The sequence below is a fragment of the Erythrolamprus reginae genome, chromosome 2 (assembly GCF_031021105.1).
Source record: "Erythrolamprus reginae isolate rEryReg1 chromosome 2, rEryReg1.hap1, whole genome shotgun sequence".
Taxonomy (NCBI): domain Eukaryota; kingdom Metazoa; phylum Chordata; class Lepidosauria; order Squamata; family Dipsadidae; genus Erythrolamprus; species Erythrolamprus reginae.
In genome coordinates this window covers 161,002,302-161,024,844 of record NC_091951.1, presented here as the reverse complement: position 1 = coordinate 161,024,844, position 22,543 = coordinate 161,002,302, and the positions used below count along the sequence as shown (strand labels likewise).

Here is a 22,543-nt window from a genome sequence, read left to right as displayed (position 1 = left end):
TGCAAGGGGTTTTTTTTTGGGGGGGGGGGGGGAGCTGGCAGCTCAGCTGTGTCTGTAGAGAATGGTTCCAGCGCCCCTCTTTGGAAAAGTCCCAGGTTTCCGCTACCAATGGTGCTTGTGTGGACTGCGATTCCCTGCTCGTGTCTTAGCCACCTGCTCAGCAAGTTCCTGAGTGGAAGAATTGACAGGTCTGGGACTCAGCCTCCCTGCAGTGCTAGCCTAATTGGACGCCGGCCAACAACCATTCAGCGCTGAACACGACGTACAAAAAGAGCACAGCCCCTGCACACACACCCCTGCTCCACGAGGAGCAGGAATTGGCTTTACTGACCATCTCTGCTTGGAGAAATCATAGCTGGTGGAGAACCAAAGGAGAAGCAAGAGGTGCCCAGGCACTGCTAGAAGGAGGAGGCTATTCCCAGGGCCCGGCTGGGATTGTTTTGCTCAAATAAATAGGAAGTCAAGTTCCAGATGAATCAAGTCTCCAGGCTGTCCGTCACAGAATTTATCCCAGCACTCAAAATATAATAATAATAATAATAATAATAATATTATTATTATTATTATATTTGTATGCCGCCCCTCTCCGTAGATTCGGGGCGGCTCACAACAATAATGAAACAATGTATGACAAATGTAATATTTAAAGTAACTAAAAACCCCTTATTAAAAAGCAACACATACACACAAACATACCATGCATAAATTGTATAGGCCCGAGGGAGGGGGATATCTCAATTCCCCCATGCCTGATGACAGAGGTGGGTTTTAAGGAGCTTACGAAAGGCAAGGAGGGTGGGGGCAATCCTGATCTCTGGGGGGAGCTGGTTCCAGAGGGTCGGGGCTGCCACAGAGAAGGCTCTTCCCCTGGGTCCTGCCAAACGACATTGTTTAGTCGACGGGACCCGGAGAAGGCCAACTCTGTGGGACCTAACTGGTCGCTGGGATTTGTGCGGCAGAAGGCGGTCCCGGATGATCTTAGTATCCTGGTCAGAATACATGACTCCTTGCCTCATTTCCTTTTCCTAGAAAGTACCCTATTTGTTCATCACCGAGAGCGTCAGCCACACTTTTGCCAAACCGAGCTCTGATTTATCCCATGCCTCCCCCCTCCCTCCACTATACACATACCTTTAGGGCGATAAATTTGCAGAGCGGAGGCACTTGTGTTTTCTCATTATGAATAATTGTGTATAATTCCTCTGCAAATCGCTGGGCTGGTCCTTCTGCGCCAGGAATATAGTTGCACTTCCCTTTTGCCGTCGGCAGAGGTCAATATGCCATTAACTCTGGGTTGCTTGGAGGGGATTTCTCTGAGGTCTATGGAGGCTGAAGCTGAGCAATGCCATTTTGGCTCTTCATAAGCTGAGAGATCCTTAACCGAGTGGGCCGCAAGATCCACAGTATATTCCTCATTTAATTCTCGGGAATCCGCCTTGTGTTGGCCATCCCAGGATCTGGTGACCATATGGCAAAGCTTCTTTCAACCCTGCTCCCTTGCCTCAGAGAGCAACATCGCAGCTACCCAGTAAACCATTTAGCTCTCTTCCTTATTCTAGTGAGCTCTCTCTGCAACATCACTCAAGCAGCAAATCCGCTGGGATCAGCAGGAGTTTGAAAGCTCCCCTGCTGCTCCTTGCCCAAGATCTCGGAGCAATTTTGAAGCCGCCTTCTGTTCAAATGCAATACGCTGAACGCTGGCTTTTGTGTGGCTGAAAAACTAGCAGTGTGGCAGAGCTGTTATTTCCCCTGTGGCACAGATACATTATCTTTCTTTTGCTATCTTTTTCCTATGCAGACTTAACACAAAACACGTTATGCCCATTTCCTGAAAAATGAGCATCAAAACACACACACAAGGGTCTTTCTGTTACGCTGATGTGGAGTGTCTTTCCATAAGCCATCTAAGGGTCTGGTTTGAAGCCCAACCCAAAGGGACATTTACAGATGGGTCCACATGTTGCATTAAGCATGACTTATTTCACCAAGATTTCTGGATTAAGGCTCGCAGGACCGTTTTAGAAATTATATTCTGCTGGAAAAAAAATAAAGGGAACACTCAAATAACACATCCTAGATTTGAATGAATGAAATATTCTTATTGAATATTTCACTTGCACAGCTATTCAATTTACAAAATAGCATGTGAAATTGATTGTCAATCAGTGTTGCTTCCTAAGTGGACAGTTTGATTTCACAGAAGTTTGATTTACTTGGGAGTTATATTCTGTTTTTTAAGTGTTCCCTTTATTTTTTTGAGCAGTGTGTATTTCCAAACCTGAGCCACCAGATTGATGAAATCTGCAACACTAAAGCTGAGAAACTCCTACTTGCATATATGCATGTTTCCCCACTAATGGTTTGCAAAAGTACAATTACAGCTGAGTTTAAACAGTGTGGTCCCACATAGTGACTGAACCTGCACTTGCTTTGGAGCCAGGTGGATAACACCCAAGTGCCCTCACATTGGTTTGTGAATAATACACAGATCAAACATTTTGCTGGTGTCAAGATGGCTGGCTGCCGCAGAGAGATGTCCTGGCTTTTTGATGAATGCCTACCACGGGTGCCTCAATACATCACTTTGGTATTGTTCCCAGTGCAATCAACAGAGATGTCGACTGTTATTTGGAAACAAGCGAGGAGGGGGGGGGGGGTTCATAACATGAAAACACGCAACACCTAATAAGTTGTTTAAACCAAATACATCTAAGAGTCTACACGATTTTTCCTCTCTAAATTGGGCGGGTCTTTCCGAGCTTTCCCACGCAGGAAAAGAAAAATGGGCAGAGGCCTGACCCTGCATTAACTCAGCTAGTCGTAACTTTTGCCCGAGTTGGCTGCTTCGCGTCTTTCCTTTTTCATTGAAATTCCCGTCGAGCTTCAACCATCTCCCACAGGCGGGGGAGGAGGGGGGCAGCCCCAGCCCCATTCATCCTTTCGAAGCAAGGCCGGCGATTTACGAAGCCGGTCTCGTCCAGGAAGATCCCCGTCTGCCAGCGATGCCATTTTCTGGATTGGGGACACACACACCTCTGCCCCATTTAAACCCTATACGTTGGCTTTGCCGGCCAGAAGACAGTTTGCACGCCTGCGTTTCTCGGTCTGTTTGCTGTGTGTGTGTGTGTATTTTTAATTTTTTTTAAAGGGACGCTGTGTTCTGTTTGCCTTTAATGCGAGGCGGTGATAAGAGATAAGCGAGATTCGCTACTGCATAATTGCTACCCGCGTGCGGTTTCCTAACAGGCTGGATTGGATGGGGGTGGGGGGTGGGTGTCTAAAGTCTGCCGCTTCTGTTTGCCTTATATGGCTCGGTCCGAACTTGCCCTGTTTCCCTTTTCCCTTCAGGGCAGAGGGGGAAAAAATGCCTTTATAAGGGCCGGGGACGGCGGAGGGAGGGGGGCGGAGGAGGCGGCGATCTCGGCGATCTCGCCTTCTTTTGCAGCAGCACAAAAGGATTTCCGCTTCTCCTTCCGCCTCTTGGTACGCGATCACCTGGGAGTCCGTCGTTTGAATGTCTGCACGCCCCGCCCGCATTCCTGAAGATGGAGAAGTCAATCGGGCCTGCTGGCTTGCCTGTTTATACCAAGAGTCTCCAATCTTGGCCATTTAAAGTCGTGTGGACTTCAACTCCCAGAATTCCTCAGCCGGCAAAGCATCTGAGCAAAGCTGGCTGAGGAATTCTGGGAGTTGAAGTCCACACGTCTTAAGGTGGCCAAGGTTGGAGACCCCTGCCTTAAACCCTAAATCAACCAGTTGCTGCCCCCCCCCCCCCACTTTCCAAGATCAAGTGTGTGTAACCTTTTCCAAGAAAGATGGGAAGGTTTGCAAAGCTTGCGGGGCTTAGAAACATAGAAACATAGAAACATAGAAGACTGACATTTCCTGTATTTTATCTTACAATGGATATATGTTTATCCCAGGCATGTTTAAATTCGGTTACTGTGGATTTACCAACCATGTCTGCTGGAAGTTTGTTCCAAGGATCTACTACTCTTTCAGTAAAATAATATTTTCTCATGTTGCCTTTGATCTTTCCCCCAACTAACTTCAGATTGTGTCCCCTTGTTCTTGTGTTCACTTTCCTATTAAAAACACTGCCCTCCTGAACCCTATTTAACCCTTTAACATATTTAAATGTTTCGATCATGATTATTATTTATGAATCACACTTTTAGGTTGGGCCCCATTGCCCCAATATGACATGTGAATGAGAGGCTAAAGCAGTGTTTCCCAACCTTGGCCACTTGAAGATATCTGGACTTCAACTGGCTGGGGATGCTGGCTGGGGAATTCTGGGAGTTGAAGTCCAGATATCTCCAAGTGGCCAAGGTTGGGAAACACTGGGCTAAAGAACAACCAATTATTCCATACATTCATTCTCCCTCCCTCCCTCTTCCTCTCAAAAGTGGCAGCTGCCTTCTAAGGCAGGTGGTTTTCCCCACCCCCACCCTGGCTCTGGGGACTGCTTTGCTTACTTGCCTGAATTATTGTCAGGTACTTCAGAGATGCCATTTTATTCCCCCTGATGGAGCCTTGTTATGGGACCCTGTGGAAAACTTAAATGGCAGCTCTCACTGGAGCACAGCTGCCCTCCAAATGAAATGCTGGCACTGAGACACTGAGGCACAGACAGCGGAGCGGCTTTCTGCCCATTTGTGTGCAATGCCGCGTCCCCTCTGTAGCTAATTGTGGTTTAAAACCTGCTACTGTGTGTGAGCTCACCCAATATAGCTAATCCTTGCAGGACCGCCTTCTGCCGTATGAGTCCCAGTGACCGATTAGATCCCACAGAGTTGGCCTTCTTTAGGTCCTGTCAGCCAATGTTGCTTTGCGGGGCCTAGGGGAAGAGCCTTCTCTTTGGGGGGCCCAGCCCTCTGGAATCAACTCTCCCCAGAGATTTGCACTGACTGCCCCCACCCTCTTTACCTTCCATAAGAGTCCTAAGACCTACCTATGTCGCCAGGCTTGGGGCAATTTGGTCTCAGCCCCCTGGCCAATGAAATGAGATATGTGTTGTATGACTGAACTAGTATGATTGTTTTTAAGTATTGGACTTTTAAACTGTAATTTTAAATTTAATTAGATTTGCCGTTGTACTGTATTGTTATATTATATGCTGTGAGCAATGATGGGCGAACCCAACGGTGTTCAGATTCGGCAAGTTCGGATGAACTTTACGCAAAATTTGGCCCAACCCGAAGCGAACCCAACCCCGAACCCGAACAGGGAATCCCACCAAGAGTTTTGGGGGAGTGGAGCTTTGACGTCATGTATACCGGCAGGTTGCTAAGGACACCAAGGTGATCACTTCCTGGATTCCATGGAATCCAGGAAGAGATCACCTTGGCATCCTTAGCAACCTGCCAGTGACATCAAAGTTCCGAACGCCGAACGTGACCCCAAACTTTGCCCAAAGTTTCAAAAAAATTTGGGTTCGTGTTCGGCGTACCGAACACCGCAAAATTCAGTACGGACCCGAATTGTGCGGGTTCGGTTCGCCCATCACTAGTTGTGAGTCATTCCGAGTCCTTAGAGAAGGGCAGCATAAAAATCTAATAAAAAACAAACAAACAAACAAACAAATAAATAATCTGCTGTTCAGAAGGCCATCTATACCCAGAACGTTCACTTTACTGAGTAACCAGGAGTAGGCCAAATATATCCAGCCTTGAATTAAAGCAGCGGTTCTCAACCTAGGGGTCAGGACCTCTTTGGGGGTCGAATGACCATTTTACAGAGGTTGCCTAAGACCATGGGAAAAGACAAATTTCCCATGGTGTTAAGAACTAAAGCTTCTATTCTGGCGCCTTGGAACATATTTTTACAATCCGACCAATCAGGCGTTTACATTGGGGGTGTCCCCCTGACCTTCCTGCCAATCAGCTTAAAACTCTGTTGGAAGAATTGGCACTAGACTTATGGTTGGGGGTCACCACAACATGAGGGGTTAAGGGGTTAGGAGGCATTAGAAAGGTTGAGAACCACTGAGTTAAAGGGATAGAGCGGCTCTTCAAATGCCGAGTAAAGGAAATGTGCTGAATAAACTCTGCCAGTTGAATAGCACAGGTTGGGTCAGAGTCCACGGGATGGGGTGGAGCTGTGCTGCTCTTTGCACTCCAGATCACACCTCCATCTGTGTCCTGACTTCATAGCATCTGCGTAACTGCCACAGATATTTTCCCCTTCTCTGTATAAACACGTACATGCACTGAGGTGACTGGTACAATAAATGATATAGCTAGGTATTCAGGAACTCCTTCTCAGGACCATTGGAACAAGATATGGTTGATAATAATACCAGTACAAAGCATGGGCTACACTGGGTTAAATGTTTACACAAAATAACCTGTTGTTGTTGGGAGTTTATCAATCAGGTGGCTGAGAAAGCCTTCAAACTAGAAACAAGGCATTGTACAGATAGTCCTTGCTTATTGCCGACTTATTCATGACCATGGGGAGTTACAATGGAAATAGCAAGATATTAATTGAAAACATAATGTTATGACTAATTTACAAATATCCAGAGTGTCTCTCAGTCGCAATTTTGCCATTGTAGGCAGCATGTGCAGTCCTTTGCGTGACATGTGTTTTATTTCTTTTATCTCCCTTTGCAAATCAATGATATCAGAGAGGAAGGGATTGCAAGGGAATACACTGTTTTGTTCTTTCATACATTGAAAGCAATGTGATCACGTTAGCAACCTGGAACTAGGAGCCACAAATGTGCTAGGACAGTGATGGCGAACCTTTTCGGCACTCATGTGGAAACATCACACACGCACGTGCATTTGTTGGGACAGTGCTCCAGAAAAGCTGAACTTGCGGGTTCTGGCACTCATGCGTGCCAACGATCAGCTGGCTGGCACACTTGCGCAGCCCAGTTTTTGGCACTGCTGTGTGCGGGAAAGACAACTGACCATCATGCGCAAGTGTGCCAGAAACCCTGAAGACAAACAGGCAAGGCCGGGCAACTTGACTTCACATGTCATTTTGGGCACGTATGCCATAGGTTCACCATCACGGTGCTAGGCAAATAGCTTACACTATTCTCTTAAAATCCCTTTCTCTCCAACCTCTCTTATGAGGAAAAACAAGAAATAAAGCAAGTGATTTGACCCTTCTTCCTGCCTGTAGAGCAGCGAGATGGCAGAGGAAGCGATTTCAAGGCAGTAAGCTGATCATTCTTCTACATATTGAAAGCAATAGAACATGTTGGCAGCAGGCAAAGGAGAAACTGCCTACGAAAATCACTTGGTTCTTTTTCTCCCCACTCTCCTCACCAAGTGGAGAAATTGGAGAGAGATTTCAAGAGAGTTGTGTAAGCTGTTTGCACAGTGTTCCTGCCCCAAGTTGGCACATTGCTTTCTATGTTTACAAGACAGTAAGCAGGCACTAGAGCATTCCAAAGGGCAGGAGAGTGGTTAGGAAGCAAGCAACAGGTGAAGTTGTAAAACGGTGTAGTCTTGCCTCTTTCTAGCCAGAAAGCACTGCCAGCGTCTGACCTCTTACTTAGCAACTGCTTTGCTTAATGGCAAAACTTCCGGCCCCCAGTTAGGGTTGTTATGTGAGCATTACCATTTTTTTTAAAAAAAATCCATAGGCTGCCTCTTTAACCATATCCACCCACTTCCCCCACCTTCCATCCATAATATAAATAGGGTACAAGTGTATATGCAACCGGACTAACTATTCTGTTTTTGGGGTCTGCGTCTTTTCACAAACAGATGTAATTTTCTTCATTTTCATTGCATTGATTTTTCTGGTTTTGACCTGATGAGTTTTTAATGACTCTTAAATTGAAGAAGTAAACACTAGCCCCATTCTCAGATGCACGTATGCTTTTGGGCAGTACCTTTTGGACAATAAAACAAAAAGCAAATCTGAAATACTCATCCGTTTAGTATCCGCACTCCTGCCTTTTTGTTGCTTTTGGATATTGAGAGTCTGTCCATTTCTGGGGTGGAGGTGAAGAACGGTAACAAGGCTGCTTGCAGTGGAAGATTTCTGTTTTGCCTGCGCTGCACTTTTTAACAATAATGTTGCTTTACAATTGCTATGCATTACTTTAAATATAAAAATAGAGAAAGGGGGGGGGTGTGCAAAAATGGCAGAATGCTGTGAATAAGGGATGTACCTAACTAAGTGCACCAGTATGCCTACAGTCCCTGTCCTAATGTACCCTTTTATTTTTATTTGTAACCATTTCATGTGTTCCAATCATGTTATATGTATTATCTAATTGACAAAATAATAAAACAAACAAGCAAACAAACAAATAAATGTGGAAACTAAACAAGGAGAGAAGTAACTTAGAACTAAGGAGAAATTTCCTGACAGTTAGAACAATTAATCAGTGGAACAGCTTGCCTCCAGAAGTTGTGAATACTCCAACACTCCAAGTTTTTAAGAAGATGTTGGACAACCATTTTCTGAAGTACTGTAGGGTTTCCTGCCTAAGCAGGGGGTTGGACTAGAAGACCTCCAATGGCCTTCCAACACTGTTGTTGTTGTTATTGTTGTTGTTGTTGTTGTTATTAAATAAGTAAATTCTGAAACAATGCAAAAGTTCCAGCCACAACTCCTGCAGACACTGTTCTCCTGCTAAAGGCCTTTGATTTTTTCCAGTGCTATAGAAACAGACCTATTCCATCAGGCAGGACAAACTTGGGAAGCCAGCCATGTCTGTGGAGATCTTTTATAGACAATGGTGTTGCCTGACAGCTGTTGGGACAGGAAACTCAATTGAACCAGCATCCTTCCTTTTCAGGTTATTTGCGGAAGGGATGTCGGATATGGAAGGAGAGCAAGAGTAGAAGAGAGGCTGCTTCAATAACTGGACAGCCCTGGCCATTGTGAAAATTTGAATAGCAACTCTTGAATGTAAAATTAATCCTAATTCAGGCAAGAATTCCACAACCCCAGCCCCCATTCTTCATAAAAAAAGCTCACCCATCACTAATTTCCCTTCCTTTAAATCCTAGTCGATATTTTGCAAGCCTGCCCAAAATTCAATTTACTCCCCTTCCTGTCTTACCCCAGTATTTTATTTTATTAAAAAACTTGCAACAGTTGGACCACCTCATTCTCTTCTTGCCAGGCATTACTGAGTGTGTTAGCTTCTAAACTATATCTCCGGCATCTAGAGTAGAAGATACATTACGTTTTATGCATTTATTGCCTTTATTTCATCAGATTTGAATCCCACTCTTTATAACATCAGCTCAAGGGGGCATACATAATGTGTGCTCTCCATTTTTCCTCACAATACCTGTGATATTTGGGCTGAGAAAACAGCCACACACACCACCAAATTCCTTCCATCTTTGGGCTACAATCTCTTGAGTCAGGATATTAAATGTGGCATGGGCTTGATTCAAAAGAGCTGCTCCTAGAAACAAAAGTAATCTGAAAATACAAGATAGATTAAACATATTGCAGGCCTTGACTAAAACTGCCAAGAGCAGACAGTATAGGAATGTCCTGGGCCTGTTGCTACTTAGCTTTAAAAGGCCAGATTTTAAGGGTCAGATAACTACACGAGCCTTTTTTATGTTGGGAACTGGGAGCACCCCTAACCTGTGTCTTCAGTTAGAAGGAGCTGCCTTTCCACATTTGCAATGAATCCTGAAACTGTCGTGTCTCTTCTGTTTTGCATACCCACGTTTTCTGGAACGTTGACATACCTACATCAGATGTCTTCTAAGGTACGACACCTCTGGCGGAAAAAAAAACAAGGATGCCCTAGGGAAACTGGAAGGGAAATACAACCTCTGTGACTTAGTCAGACACAGCACAATAACCTCCTTACTAGTGTGTCACTTCTAAACTTAGGCAAGGAAGACGGGATACCGCTAAGTGAAGAGGTTCCTTGATCCTGAGCCATTTTTTTCTTTGCAGGGTATGGAAGTGTAAGACCCCTCGAATCCAGGTACCAGAACTCATCTTCCCCTCACTTGTCACTCAGTGTCCAGGCTTGGGCACCAGGCTGGGCCCTGGAGCATCTCAAGCCCTGTGGGAGAGGCTCAGTACTCCCAGAATGTCGCACAGTTTAGGGTATCGGCATCAGCCCGCAGGGTTCCAGCTTGGTCTCCTCGTAAGTATTTGCCGTTCTTCCCTTTAATGGCCACCCGGCTGCAGTCACGGAACTCAAAGAAGAAGTCCTCAGACATCTCACCATCGCTGCACACGGTGCCGTTGCTAGCCACGTACCAGAACCTGTCATTCAGGCCTAGGAGCACCAAAGAGGCACAAGTCATTTGGAGGGCACATACAATGGAGCTACCCGGCCTTATTCATGCTGAACTCTTGCTTGGGTGTTTCCTTGATAGCTTTTCTTATTACAGTGTTCCCTCAATTTTCACGGGTTCGACTTTCGCGAATGGCCTATACCACGGTTTTTAAAAAAATATTAATTAAAAAATACTTCACGGTTTTTTTTCTATACCATGGTTTTTCCTGCCCGATGACGTCATACGTCATCGCCAAACTAATAATTTTTGCAAATAAATAACAAAAAAAAAAATTATTGTTAATAAATAATTATGTTTATAAACATCAGGATCACTAAGTCTCTTATTCAATGGTGAGTACCAGTAATAATGGTGAGTAAATGGTTGTTAAGAGAATGGGAAATGGGGTTTAAAGTGTTAAGGGAAGGCTTGTGATACTGTTCATAGCCAAAAATGGTGTACAGTATTTACTTCCGCATCTCTACTTTGCGGAAATTCAACTTTCGCGGGCGGCCTTGGAACGCATTCCCCACGAAAATCGAGGGAACACTGTATAGGGAAAACACATGCAAGTTGGAACCATAATGGACCAGGGATGTTCAAACTTTGTAAACGGATGATTGAAATATGAAAATGAGCCAGGATGATGAGATGATTGGGCAGGGGGCAGCGGTGGGCTATTAGCCGGAACGCTAAATTGCGCTCACCGCCACAGCTTGTAAGCGCTTGCGGGGCCAGTGTGATTTGCTTCTGCACCTGTGGAGGTAGCAAAATCGTGCACGGAGCTGCAGGTGCACCCATGTTTCAGCATGGACAGAAGCAAAAAAACATTGCTGAAACACTGGCGCACCTGCAGCTCCGTGCGCGATTTTGCTACCACCACAGGTGCAGAAGCAAAATCGTGCTGGTCCCGCAAACACTTACAAGCCACAGTGGCGAGCGCAATTTAGTGTTGCAGCTAGTAGCCCACTGCTGGAGGGGAGTACACTATAAAGATAACATTTGTCCACTTCTCAAATTCAACAACCAACTCAAGATCACTGTACAGAATGTAGAGTGCAGATGGTTCCACCATATGCAAAGAACATGTTAGCAGAAGTGAAAATAAAAGCCATGTTAAAGATAGCATGAAGCCCCAGGCTCCTTAATTAAAACATATGCATCCTTTGCCAAGGCCAGTCCTCTGTTTAAATGTCTTCCAACTGAACAGCTGCCCATAGCTGCTCAAGGTAGAATAATGAGATAAGAGAACAAGGAGTTGCCCACCACAGGTGGTACTTGTGAGACACTCTCCCTTGGTCACAATCTTCCCCCAGACACAGGGAGATTTGACGCCTATCACCATAATTATTTCCCAATAAGCCTCCAGAAAGAAAAATGAACATGTGCAGTTTTGGGTTCTTTTGCAAATCAGTATCTTCTTTTCCTTACATGGAGTAGAGAGTGGGGATGATGGAACAGTTGGAGCAAGGAGGAAATGTTCTAAATCTCTTTCGTGTCTTACCAACCACATCACAGCAGCTAACTATGATAGGCCAGAGATAGCTCCATATGGCAAGTCAGATGTGCGGCTCCCTTGTGACTTGGATAACTTTCCACAGTTTAATCTATTGTGTGAAATTAGCTGATGGATTGCAAAGATCTGTTCTATGTTAATTTTTTTAAATGTTGTGATGCTCTTAAACTGACCATTCTAGCAGTTTCCCTTTCAGTTTTAATTGTCTTTCTTCAACAATCAGTAGCCTTTTACTGTTGATTATATTCAGTTTTCATTAGCCCCTTTTCTTAAAATTTAACTATTTCTCCACTTGTGCAATATTTTCCTAATATGATTTGATTGCTTATTTGTACCCTATGACTATCATTAAGTTTTGTACCTTATGATTCTTGGCGAATGTATCTAGTCTTTTTATGTACACCAAGAGCATATTCTTTCCCCCTAGGCCCTTACAATTTTATGCATGGTATGTTTGTTTGTTTGTTTGTTTGTATGTATGTTTGGTTTTATAATAAGGTTTTTTTTCTTTTCAGTTGTTTTAGTATTGGATTGTTTATATGTTGTTTTTATTACTGTTGTTAGCCGCCCCGAGTCTACGGAGAGGGGCGGCATACAAATCCAATAAATAAAATAAATAATAAATAAATAAATACACCAAAGACAAATCCCTTGTGTGTCCAATCACACTTGGCCAATAAAGAATTATACTCTAATCTAATCTACTTCCTCCGTGTGGATGGTAATACCGGTGGTAATACTTACAACCACAATTGGCCCCAAAATTCCTGTTACTAAGTGAGACATTTGTTAAGTCAGTTTTGTCTCATTTTTACAACCGTTCTTGCTGCTGTTAAGTGAATCACTACACCTCTTAAATGATTGACATGGCTGTTAAGTGAAACTGGCTTCCCCATTGACTTTGCTTGTTGGAAGGTTGCAAAAGGGGGTCACATGACCCTGGAAAACTGCAACCATGAGAAATGAAAGCAAGTTGCCAAATGTCTTAATTTGGATCCTATGGCCATGGGGTACTGCAGTGGTCATAAGTGTGAAAAATGGTCATAAATCATTTTCCCCCAGCACTGTTGTAACTTCAAATGATCACTAAGCAAATTGTTTTAAATCAGGGACTACCTGTATTTTGTCTACAGAAGCACTGGCACTTAGAGCATTTAATAACTGTTATTATACAGGGTAGGGATGGATTGTAGTCAACAAAATGGACATGTTTGCATGTGATTGCATGCGGGAACTTCAAAGCATTAGCACTAAGCAGCCTTTGAATACACTAGTTTACACTCACCAGCAGGAAGTGACCCACTGCGTTTTGTGTATGGCATTCCCCTGACACGAGATTGGTTAATTAATTAATCAATTCACAGTGGGAATGAAGAACGCTCCCCAGCTCCTTCTCTCTCCCAGCCACCCAGTTTGCAGCCAACGAATTACCTTTGACCTGGTAAGCACCGTCACTGAAATTGAGGTGGAAGACGTCATAGATGGAACGGTTGGCATCCAGCAAGTTGGAGTTGCGGTGGTAGCAAACAAAGCCATGAGCCCCACGAAGAACCAGGATGGGTCGGTTGATCAGCTTGAGGACAAATTCTTCGTCTTTCCCTGTGGCAACAACTGTAACTCAGTGCAGTCTGAGGTTAATGAGACTACCATAACCCTGAAGAGCTAGGGAATCTAAAAAGGACATTTTTACACAAATGAATACAAGGCTGCTCCCTTAGAAATGGCTGCTTCTAAGAACCTGTTCATGTGGATCTTTGGAACACAGAAGGGAAGATTTTAAGTAGTTAGTAGGGCTGCTGAAGTTGGAGCACATTTCATGGTCCTATTTCTGCAAGTTCCCTGCATCTGCCCAAATTGTAGAAATGTTGAAGAATCTTACTTCTTTCCACGCTTGGGTAAGTCTCTAAATTCTGAGACCAAAGAAGTCTTGTTTTCACATACAGGGTGCATAACTATTTACCAATAAAAGAGCTCAAGAGTGTTCCAGAGTCAGCTCAAGAACACAATGTCCTCTTATCAACCTGTATTGAGCCGATAAGTCTCCTTTGATTTATCTGTTCTTTAGTAACTGATCTGAACATCTGCTTTTTAAACTATGGCTTCAAAACTGGCTGATCAGGGTCTATCAACTCAATGATAAGGTTCCCATAACTGGTAAGTCATGCTTGGTTCATGATGCCACTATTACCTAGGTCAGTGATGGCGAACCATATTTTCCTTGGGTGCCAAAATACAGCGTGTGCACACTATCACGCATATGTGAGTGCCTACATTCATAATTCAATGCCTGGGGAGGGTGAAAACAGCTTCCCCCCCCCCAGAAGCCCTCGGGAGGCTGGAAACAGCCTGTTTCCCAACTTCTGGTGCACCCAATAGTCTCATGTTTCACCCTCCCGAGGCTCCAAAGCCTTCCCTTGAGCCAGAGGAGGGTAAAAATGCCATTCGCCATCCCCTGGAGGTTCTCTGGAAGCCAAAAACGCTCTCCCAGAGCCCCTGTGCTAGCCAAAAATCAGCTGGCTACATTTTGGAGCTGAGCTAGGGCAATGGCTCACATGCCAACAGATATGGCTCCGCGTGCCACCTGTGGCACCCATGCCATAGGTTCGCCATCGACCTAGGTTCACATAACATACCGCTGAACACAAGCTAGCATCTCTAGAAATAGATTGGGTTTCTTCTAACTTCCTTGGAAATTCAGTTTTCTTCAACTCTCTATCTAGCGCTCCACAATTACATACAAAGATTTTTCAAGATCTATTCCGGCTCTCTCCAGTTCCTCTTGATTTTTATAAACCACAAAGTTTATTGCGGTGGAGGAGAGGGATAAAGATAATGAGAGTGTAGTCCAATGTATTTGGAGAGATCCAGATTTATACTCTCTTTTTGGGGGGCTACTAATTAGAGCTAGATAGAAACTTCGGAGTCTTCGGAGAGGGGCAGCATACAAATCTAATAAATAATAATAATAATAATAATTATTATTATTATTATTATTATTTCAGATATTGTTTACTATCTGGCTTTATTCTGCTTTACCATTTTTGAGATTCCACAAAGGACACAATTATGTTAAATATTTGATGTCCAGATTTGGTTATTCATCTTTCAAAGCCATTTTTAATATGAAAGCAATAGAAAATGAATAGGTTTGACTAATTTATTTATTTATTTATTTATTATTTGGATTTGTATGCCGCCCCTCTCCGAAAACTCGGGGCGGCTCACAACAAGTGAAAAGACAATCCAATACATAATCCAATTAATTAAAATATTATAAATTTAAGAAAACCCCCTATACTAACATACACACACACACACACACAAGCATACCATATATAAATTCAACGTGCCCAGGGGAAGATGTTTAGTTTCCCCATGCCTGACGGCAAAGGTGGGTTTTGAGGAGTTTACGGAAGGCAGGAAGAGTAGGGGCAGTTCTGATCTCCGGGGGGAGTTGGTTCCAGAGAGTCGGTGCCGCCACAGAGAAGGCTCTCCCCCTGGGGCCCGCCAACCAACATTGTTTAGTTGACGGGACCCGGAGGAGGCCCACTCTGTGGGACCTAATCGGTCGCTGGGATTCATGCGACAGAAGGCGGTCTCGGAGATATTCTGGTCCAGTGCCATGAAGGGCTTTAAAGGTCATAACCAACACTTTGAATTGTGACCGGAAACTGATCGGCAGCCAATGCAGACTGCGGAGTGATGGTGAAACATGGGCATACCTGGGTAGGCCCATGACTGCTCTCGCAGCTGCATTCTGCACGATCTGAAGTTTCCGAACACTACAGGGGTAGATTGTGCATCCTTTTGCTGTTAGTTTGTTCAGGGTTGTGCCAGGCATGTGAGCTATGCGTGTGCCCCTGCAGCCATTACAACATAGCTTCTGTGCAGAATCAAAAGCAAAAATTAGCTTCTGCGCATGCGCAGAAGCAAAATCCAAGATGGCGGCAACCACGGACTGGCACTGACAGAACCAACTCCGTGACATCATCACCAGTTTACTAATGGTTCTAAAGAACCCACCTTTGCACCATTCCACTAAAACTCCAGTGCGCACTGCAATTGTTGTGGTCCTTCAGTATCCAGTATCCAAAAAATAACAGATTTCTCACAATGGCTTCCTATTTTTTTGATCTAGAAGGACTGAACCCCTAGAGAGCTTCACCTTCAGGATCTAGAGATAAGACTTACCCACTCTGTCACTGACAGCTGACAGTTGTCCATTCTTCTTGGTGCAAATGTATTTGCCATTGTTAGCTTTAAGGGCAACACGGCGACCACGCCATTCAAGATCGAACATAGTGCTGGCGGATCTGAGGAAACCAAAGTGCACGAATTGATGGAAGAATCAGAAAGGAGAAACTATGCATTCTTTCCAAAGATTTTATTCTTTCTGTTCTATTCAACATTTATTACACATTTAAAGCCAACATACAGTACATCTACAACATTCCACAACATGGGAGGGAGATCTATGGAATCTTGTTACATTTGTAAATGTATTTACAAAGGTTTACACATGCTCTATTGTTGGGTTGTCAAACTGGATTTCTTCAAGGACTAGAGCAGCATTGTAGTTCGCCTCCATAGGCCGCCCGGGGAGGGGAGAGAGATAAATGGGACAAATGTCTCCTACAGCAGTGGTCCCCAACGTTTTTTCCACCAGGGACCAGTTTCAGCAAGACAATTTTTCTATGGCCCAGTGGGGGCGGAAAGGGGCGTGGTTGGGGGCGGGATTAAGCATGGGGGTGCTGGTCCTCCCCGCCCCTCTTTCCCGCCATCGTCCTGTGGCCGGCAGAACCTGCCTCCCAAGCCCTCTTGCCCAGCGGGAGCTAAGCGCTGGAGAGAGGGGATCAGGCTGGCCCTCCTGCCTCCCCCCAGCCAAAAACGCAAAAGCGCCCCGCGGCAGAAGCCAAAAGAGGCTTGAGCCTCTCGGTCCTTCCCGCCCCTCTGTCCCATCCATCGTCCTGTGGCCGGCAGAACCTGCTTCCCGAGGCCTCTTGCCCGGCGGGAGGCGAAGCGCTGGAGGGAGGGGGTGGTGGCATGAGGGCCGGCAGCTGCTGACTCCACGGACCGGTACAACATGCCCCGCGGCCCGGTACTGGTCTGCGGCCCGGTGGTTGGGGACCCCTGTCCTACAGCACCCTGCCGGCCAAAATGGGGTGCAGGCCCCATCCCCACCTCATTTTGGCTGCCAGAGGCACTGTGGGTCAGTCTTTTGCTATTTCCAGGCTGGTCCTGTGAGCCAGATTCAACCATCCCGTGGGCCAAATCTGACCAGCGGACCTTTAATTTTGACACCCCTGCTCTATTGCAACCATTTCCTGAAGGCTTAGATAAGTGGTTCTCAACCTTTCTAATGCTGCGGCTCCTTAATCAAGTTCCCCATGTTGTGGTGGCCCCCAACCATAAGTCTAGCTCCAATTCTCCCAACAGAGCTTTAAGCTGATTTGCAGGAAGTTCAGAGGGACACCCCCCACTGTAAACGGCTGATTGGTCGGATTGTAAAAATATGTTCCAAGGTGCCAGAATAGAAGCTTTGTCTTTTCCCCAGGGTCTTAGGCGACCCCTGTGAAATGGTTGTTCGACCCCCAAAGGGGTCCCGAACCCCAGGTTGAGAACCACTGGTTTAGATGCATTACTATTGAGCTTTACCCTACCTTAACTCATTAGGTTTGCAGGTTTTCCCGTGGGGAGCAAAATTGTCTCACTAATCCTCTGCATTACATATTCTACTAAATAAGTATTTTTCCCCAAACACCAGAAGGCAAGACAAGAAACAATGGATGGAAACTAATCAAGGAGAGAAGCAACCTAGAACTAAGAAGAAATTTCCTAATAGAACAGATTGTTCCTAATAGAACAATCAACCAGTGGAATAGCTTAAGTTGTTGGTGTTTCATCACTGGAGGCTTTTAAGAAGACACTGGACAGGCAGTTGTCTGGAATGGTAAGGTCCCCTGCTTGAGCAGGTGGTTGGACTAGATGACCTCCAAGGTTATTCTATTCTATTCTACTCTACTCTACTCTACTCTACTCTACTCTCCATTCCATTCCATTCCATTCCATTCCATTCTATTCTATTCTACTCTACTCTATTCTACTCTATTCTCCATTCCATTCTATTCCATTCCATTCTACTCCACCACACTTGGCAGTCAATAGACTGAGAGAAAGTATGTGGAATGGGGAATTTGCCTTACTAAATGAAAAATGAAGGTCAGGAAACACATTTGTAATGCACATTCCACCCAAAGCAGGGGCTTGAGAGGGCACATATCGCTGAATATTTTCCTCTCTTATTTTGACACAGTTCCAGTGAATTGTAGCATAAAAGCATCCAGGCTATTTTCAGAGGCAGAAATAGGATTTTCCTGGATGTGACAAGGAACTTCAGCGCTTCATTTCATTGCCAAGTCCTATCCGGCTCTCGTCTTTGAATAGAGGTTCATGTCACTGAAGAAGAATAGGGGAAAATATTTCTTTAGTGTCTACATATATGTTTTCCAAGAGTTAATGCCACTCGCTGTTAAATATTCTAATTTTAATCTAATCTACTTCTGTCCAGTTTTAGCCAGCAGCCTTGAGCTCATGCTTGCCTGGATTAGAGAAGTTCTTAAATGTTCTTGCTTAAAAGAAGTGTCACATGTTAAAGGGGAAGTGAGGGCGCAGTTGGAGGAGGAGAAGGCAGAGAAGCTGTTGGGTTGCCCGGATTCTAAAATTAAAAACAGCTAAAAACAACCAGGAAGGTGGTGCTTGTTCTTTATTGTATTGAAACGAGGACACTGAGAAAAGATGTTATTCTTTTCCCTCACGTTGTTTTCCAAAACTAAATTATCTTCTTGAAAATATTATTTGCCCCACGGGAATGGGGAAAGTAAGAGAAATATATTCAAGTACCCACATGGACTTCTACTAAACCAACATCCACTTCTGAAAGGGTTATTTTTTTAAACCAGGAAATAATTGGGGGAAAGGCTGACCCCCTTCTCTGCAAGCCTAATCCCATTTTCCCTCTGTTGAAGATGCTTTTAATTTCTCAGCATCTCAGATCTTCCACAGATTCGATTATGTGGTCCAAAGATGCCACTGACATATTCTCCAATCCTATTATTAAAAGTTCTCAAGCAACTGAGACAACATTTCAGTAAAATAATAACAACATTTAAAAAAAAAAAAAACACGCCCAAGATTTAACAATTATTGACAAGAAAGAGAAAAGAGTCTGGACAGTGACCGTTGCAGCAGAAGAAAAGAGAAAGAACTGAAAAAAGTCACAAAATACCAAGTCTTGCAAATAGAAGTAGAATAATTGTAGCAAAAGAATGCAAAGGTAATGCCAATTGGGATTGGCACCTTGGGTGAAATTCTAAAATAACTAGAGCGCCACTTGAAAATCACCACCAATGAGAAGATCACCATTACTCAATCGCAAAAGGCAGGTTGTCTTGGAACAACTTACCGTACATTCTGCTATAATATCTTTAACACCATCAAAACAGCAACATCTGCCTATCCTAGGCCCTTGAGAAGGACTCAATAAGTTAGGGATGTCAAACCTGACTTCATTTGAGGCTGCATCAAGGTTGTGTTTTACCTCGGGAGGCGGGGGGATGGTAGGGTGAGTGCTGGCAGCTTGATGTCAGTCATGTCAGGGGCGCCTATGGCCTGAGTGATCTGCCAGTGAAAATGGGCTCCGTTTTTGGCTGGGATGGCCTCTTGCAACCCTTTGCCAGTGAAAGGGGAGCTTGTGGCCAAAACAGTGGCACACTCTGTTTTGGCCACAATGGCCTCTGCAGCCCTCTGCCAGCAAAAACAGAGGCTCTCTCATGCTTTGTTTTCGCTGACAGAGGCACTATGGACCAGAACCTACCGTGTTTTCCCAAAAATAAGACACTGTCTTATATTAATTTTTGTTCCAAAAGTTGTTCTACGTCTTATTTTTTTTGGGGGGGGGTGCCTTATATTTCTCAAATAAGACAAATTCACAGGCAGAAAAGCTGACACCCCCAAAGAAAGTGTACCGTACGGTACACTGATTACGGTACGGTATCTGTCAGTATGGCACCCACACACACAAACGACGGCACTTATATGGTACAACAGTATACTCCTGCTATTGCAGCTTCCAGCCACCTGAGGAACTACAGTCTACGCTGTACTGGATGGTACAAAGCGATGGAAGGGGCCAGCAGGGGACACCATATTATTACGGTACCACTATGAACAGCTTTGAATGGTACCATATGTTTTTCCACCGTACCGTATGTAAACTTGACTACGCCTTATTTTTTGTGGGGGGTGCCTTATATTAGCAAATTCTGCAAAACCTCTGACATGCCTTACTTTCGGGGTACGTCTTATTTTCGAGGAAACAGGGTAGCTGTTTCCAGGGAGGCCCAACGGGCCAAATCTAACTACCTCGCTGGTCAGATCTGGCCCACAGGCCTTGAGTTTGACACACCTGTAATAGGTGGATAAAAATGTGAAATACAGTCTGATTACCTGGCTGACTATGCGACAAACTATAATAAATTTAATAATTTATTAAATTTGTAAGCTGTCCAACTCTCACAATCTCTCTGGCTCACAGCCACCAATTAATCAAGCTTACAAGCAAATAATAAAATCAGCGTAGTCTAATGTAGAATCTATGAAACTAGATTCTGCTGAAGAGAATTATGACATTAGTTCTGATCAAGCAGTGGAACTATTTTAACCTTCCACCAACTGACTGGCTGTTATTTGTGTAGAAGCAGATGAATGCTTCGTACAGGAATAACTCTTTAAAAACACCCACACCATCCAAATGTCCAACCATGGATTCCCACACGAGGTGTGTTTTATGGAGTCGTTTGCATAGGACGGTTTTCGACCTGTTCCATTCTTACACATTTGCCAAAGTTATTGGTTTGGACAGGGGAGTGGAGGGCAGGAGAGACAGAGAAGCAGAGAGACTGCATTGGAACAGTTGCTGCTGAAGGAGAAGGGGATATGTTCTTGAGAAACAGCAATTGTCTAAAAGCAAACTGCAGAGGAAAATAAATGGGGCAGCAGATGCCAAAAGCAGCATCTTGCCAACATGGAACAAGCTTCCCCCCATTTTACACAGGCACATTAATTCTATGGGTCTGCAAAAAAAGAGACCGGATCTGCTTTGCTATGGTGCAGTGTTATTTTTGTTGTTTTGAGGAAGACCTACGGTAGCTCTTTGCTAAATCTGGTGCCCATTTCTCCCCTAAACAAGTTCTTTATTATGATGTCTAGTGTGTACAAGGGACACATTTCTGAAATCCTGATTATTTAGGGTAGGACTATGCAATCTTCTTTTGATTAGGGGCTAGAGCAGTGTTTCCCAACCTTGGCAACTTGAAGATATTTGGACTTCAACTCCCAGAATTCCCCAGCCAGCGGATGCTGGCTGGGGAATTCTGGGAGTTGAAGTCCAGATACCTTCAAGTTGCCAAGATTGGGAAACACTGGGCTAGAGACACTGCTGGAGACTGGCTGCTTTGCTTGATGTGGCCATCACCAAAATGGCTGCCCAAGAAGGTGGTGAGTGATCCATAGTTATGCCTGTCTAAAAGACAAACATGGAAATATATTTCTTTTGAACCATATTCATTCCACCGAGCATAGGTTATTCATTAGTGATGGGCGAACCGAACCCACACAATTTGGGTCGGTCCCGAATTTTGCGGTGTTCGGTATGCCGAACCCGAACCCGGTTTTTTTTCAAACTTCGGGCAAAGTTCATGATCGTGTTCAGAGTTTGGAGCTTTGACGTCACGGGCAGGTTGCTAAGGGCGCCAAGGTGATCACTTCCTGGATTCCATGGAATCCAGGAAGTGATCACCTTGGCGTCCTTAGCAACCTGCCCGTGACGTCAAAGCTCCACTCCCGGAATCTCTTCATGGGAGGGATTCCCTGTTCGGGTTCGAGTTTGGGTTCGGTTCGGGTTCGGCCAAACTTTGCGTAAAGTTCGTCCGAACTTGCCGAACCCGAACACCGTTGGGTTCGTCCATCACTATTATTCATCCCTGTTTTAGGGACCTGCCAGCAAAATGAGGACACAGCACAACTCACATTTCAGTAGCCATGGCTTGAATCCCTCCATGTGCCACCAAGGTCCAGTAGTTGCCTGTGTTGGAATGGAAAATGCACTTCTTGGTTTCTTTATCAATCTGCATCTGGAAGGTCTCATGGTGTGTCTCTTCATCCTGATTGGCCGAAACATTAACACCTAGAAGGAAGAACATATTTTCAAATCATTTAATTGCCAGATATCGCAATTCACCTCTGATCGAGCTTGTGAGAGACGATGCCAAGATCCCGAGAAGAGCAGTCAAGCAGGGGGACTAAGTTAGAGATGTGGAATTTGTAAATAATTATTTAAATAATTAAACAGTACAATATGCTTTATTAACCACCCATTATTAATAATCGCTACAAATTTTATGTACAATTTATAATCTGTCAATAGGCAACAGGCTCCACCCTGCTCAAATTGAGGAAAGCCTTCAAGGTCACTAGGCCCAGCTGAATGAGAGTTCCTGATTCATCATTTTGTTATGTTGTATGGTTACATTTATATTTGTTTGCTGTTTATTATAAATTATATAAATTATTATATTTATTCATTTATTATTTTTGATTATTATTATGTTTATATAAAACATATTATTATATGTCCTTTTCTGTCCCTTGGAATATGTATTTATTCAGCCAATTTATAGGACTAATGGGCAATTAAAAAGATAAAAACCATAATTGTTTAAACAAATTGAGAAGAAAA

General features: G+C 44.3%; 1 protein-coding gene across 2 annotated transcripts in view; it reads right to left on the bottom strand.

Annotated features, from left to right (window-relative positions):
- Positions 1-9,895: 9,895 nt before the first annotated feature.
- The window catches only part of FSCN2 (fascin actin-bundling protein 2, retinal), a 37,456-nt gene continuing 24,808 nt past the window's right edge, over positions 9,896-22,543 (bottom strand). Inside the window, exons 2-5 of one of the 2 annotated variants that reach the window (XM_070735970.1) lie at positions 21,835-21,991; positions 15,940-16,061; positions 13,180-13,347; positions 9,896-10,231 (exon numbers count right to left, since the gene is read on the bottom strand). In XM_070735970.1, coding sequence (XP_070592071.1) covers positions 10,026-10,231; positions 13,180-13,347; positions 15,940-16,061; positions 21,835-21,991 — 653 coding nt within the window. In that variant the 3' untranslated portion in view covers positions 9,896-10,025. Of the gene's footprint in view, positions 10,232-13,179; positions 13,360-15,939; positions 16,062-21,834; positions 21,992-22,543 lie in introns of both variants that reach the window. The other variant, XM_070735971.1, reaches the window with a different exon arrangement.